At 34.0% G+C, this 1534-nt stretch overlaps 1 protein-coding gene across 1 annotated transcript in view; it reads right to left on the reverse strand.

Annotated features, from left to right (window-relative positions):
* Nucleotides 1-1534, reverse strand: part of LOC106107823 — a 37177-nt gene that overhangs the window by 994 nt on the left and 34649 nt on the right. The window contains exons 10-11 of the mRNA XM_013288828.1: nucleotides 927-1095; nucleotides 3-39 (exon numbers count right to left, since the gene is read on the reverse strand). Of these exons, the coding sequence (XP_013144282.1) occupies nucleotides 3-39; nucleotides 927-1095 (206 nt within the window). The remainder of the gene's footprint in view (nucleotides 1-2; nucleotides 40-926; nucleotides 1096-1534) is intronic.

Here is a 1534-nt window from a genome sequence, read left to right on the forward strand (position 1 = left end):
ACCGCCAGGGCTACCCTCCGATGGGCGATTGCCACCGTTCTGTAAAGAACAATGTTATTATAAAACTTCCTCTCAAAGTGCGGCTTCATCTGAATAATTTACCATATCACGTATGACTGTTTTTATTTTTTTCAAATTATGCCCCCCGTAAATTGAATAGCGTGAAAACATATAGCCTATAGCGTGCGGGTAGTGTATGGCTTTTTATTAAATAGAGTAATTGTCAATAACATGCTGTGATTGCTGAGGTCCTACTTTACAAAGAAGTGTGTTTGCACATCATTATATGTATTAGTAGTAATAATAATAATAAAGTCATTTAATCCAGATTTAGTATAGATTGGTTAACATATCTTTTGATTACGGTTCACTTTTGTGAAATCCGAAGAAACAAAACACTGAAATATTCAAACAATGGTACTTTCTCTAAATGTGAAGATCAAATGTACAAACTCTTTACGTTACTTAAATATCTATTTGAAATACAATAATAAAACATTATTTACTGCAAGAACTTATACAACAATGACATACCAAAATAAAATTTAACGATATAAACCAAAGTAATTCCCAGAGTAAGGCAACAATAAACAGCAATGAATCAAACTGAATATCAAATAATGATCCAGTTATTCACAAAAACATTCACTTATTTCCTGCAACAAACACCACAACCTCGTACACAATCACGCAATGCACACAGCGATGAGTGTCAGACAAACAAAGCATATTAAGAGATGAGTAAACACTACAAAGATGCGAATGAGTCAATTTCAAGCCCTAATTACGGTGTAGTTCACGGTACTGAACACCAGATACTTCTACCATCATAAAATATTTCTTCAAAAAAAAAACATTTCTTAAATAATAGAATAGTTGACAAACGATCATATTCAGAAAATCTAACATCTTAACATAATTTATACCTTAGGAATGAATAATCCAAGTTTCCTCCCGTAGGCCCTGAGCCGTGGGTTGTGCACCAGCAGCCCGTTGCCCTCCCGCGTCTTCTCACCCCCCTCCGACACTCGGCTCTCCTCCCCCTCCGCCAGTCTGGGCACCTCCTCCTGTCCGTTCCGACTATCTGTATCAATTAAAACAATTTATTAGTAACATTTGTTGTATTCAAGAGTTTTCTACAATATTTATATTCAAACATACAAAACACGTTAGCGAAAATTAACTCAACTCAGCATATACACAGCTAGAAAAAAATAATAAAATCTCACACTAAAACCGCATTTGCTAAATGATTTTTGCTATGAAATGAGACTACATACTATATGATGAACTTGATAAACGGATGCTACTTACGAATCTATAGAAATATCTAAATTAATTATAATATGTTAATAGTATGTACTCTCTAAATATGACGAGTGACTTATGACTTTGAATCGAAATAATCTGAAATTTAACAAAGAGACACCTAAAATGCTATTGCTTACGTCGACCTGAAATTACAACATGGGCAATATTTTGGAAGTTCTAATCTGAAACGGTTCTTTACACAATATTTGCATAGTATAATGAG

Source organism: Papilio polytes, unplaced genomic scaffold, assembly GCF_000836215.1.
Source record: "Papilio polytes unplaced genomic scaffold, Ppol_1.0 DF821845.1, whole genome shotgun sequence".
Taxonomy (NCBI): Eukaryota; Metazoa; Arthropoda; class Insecta; order Lepidoptera; family Papilionidae; genus Papilio; species Papilio polytes.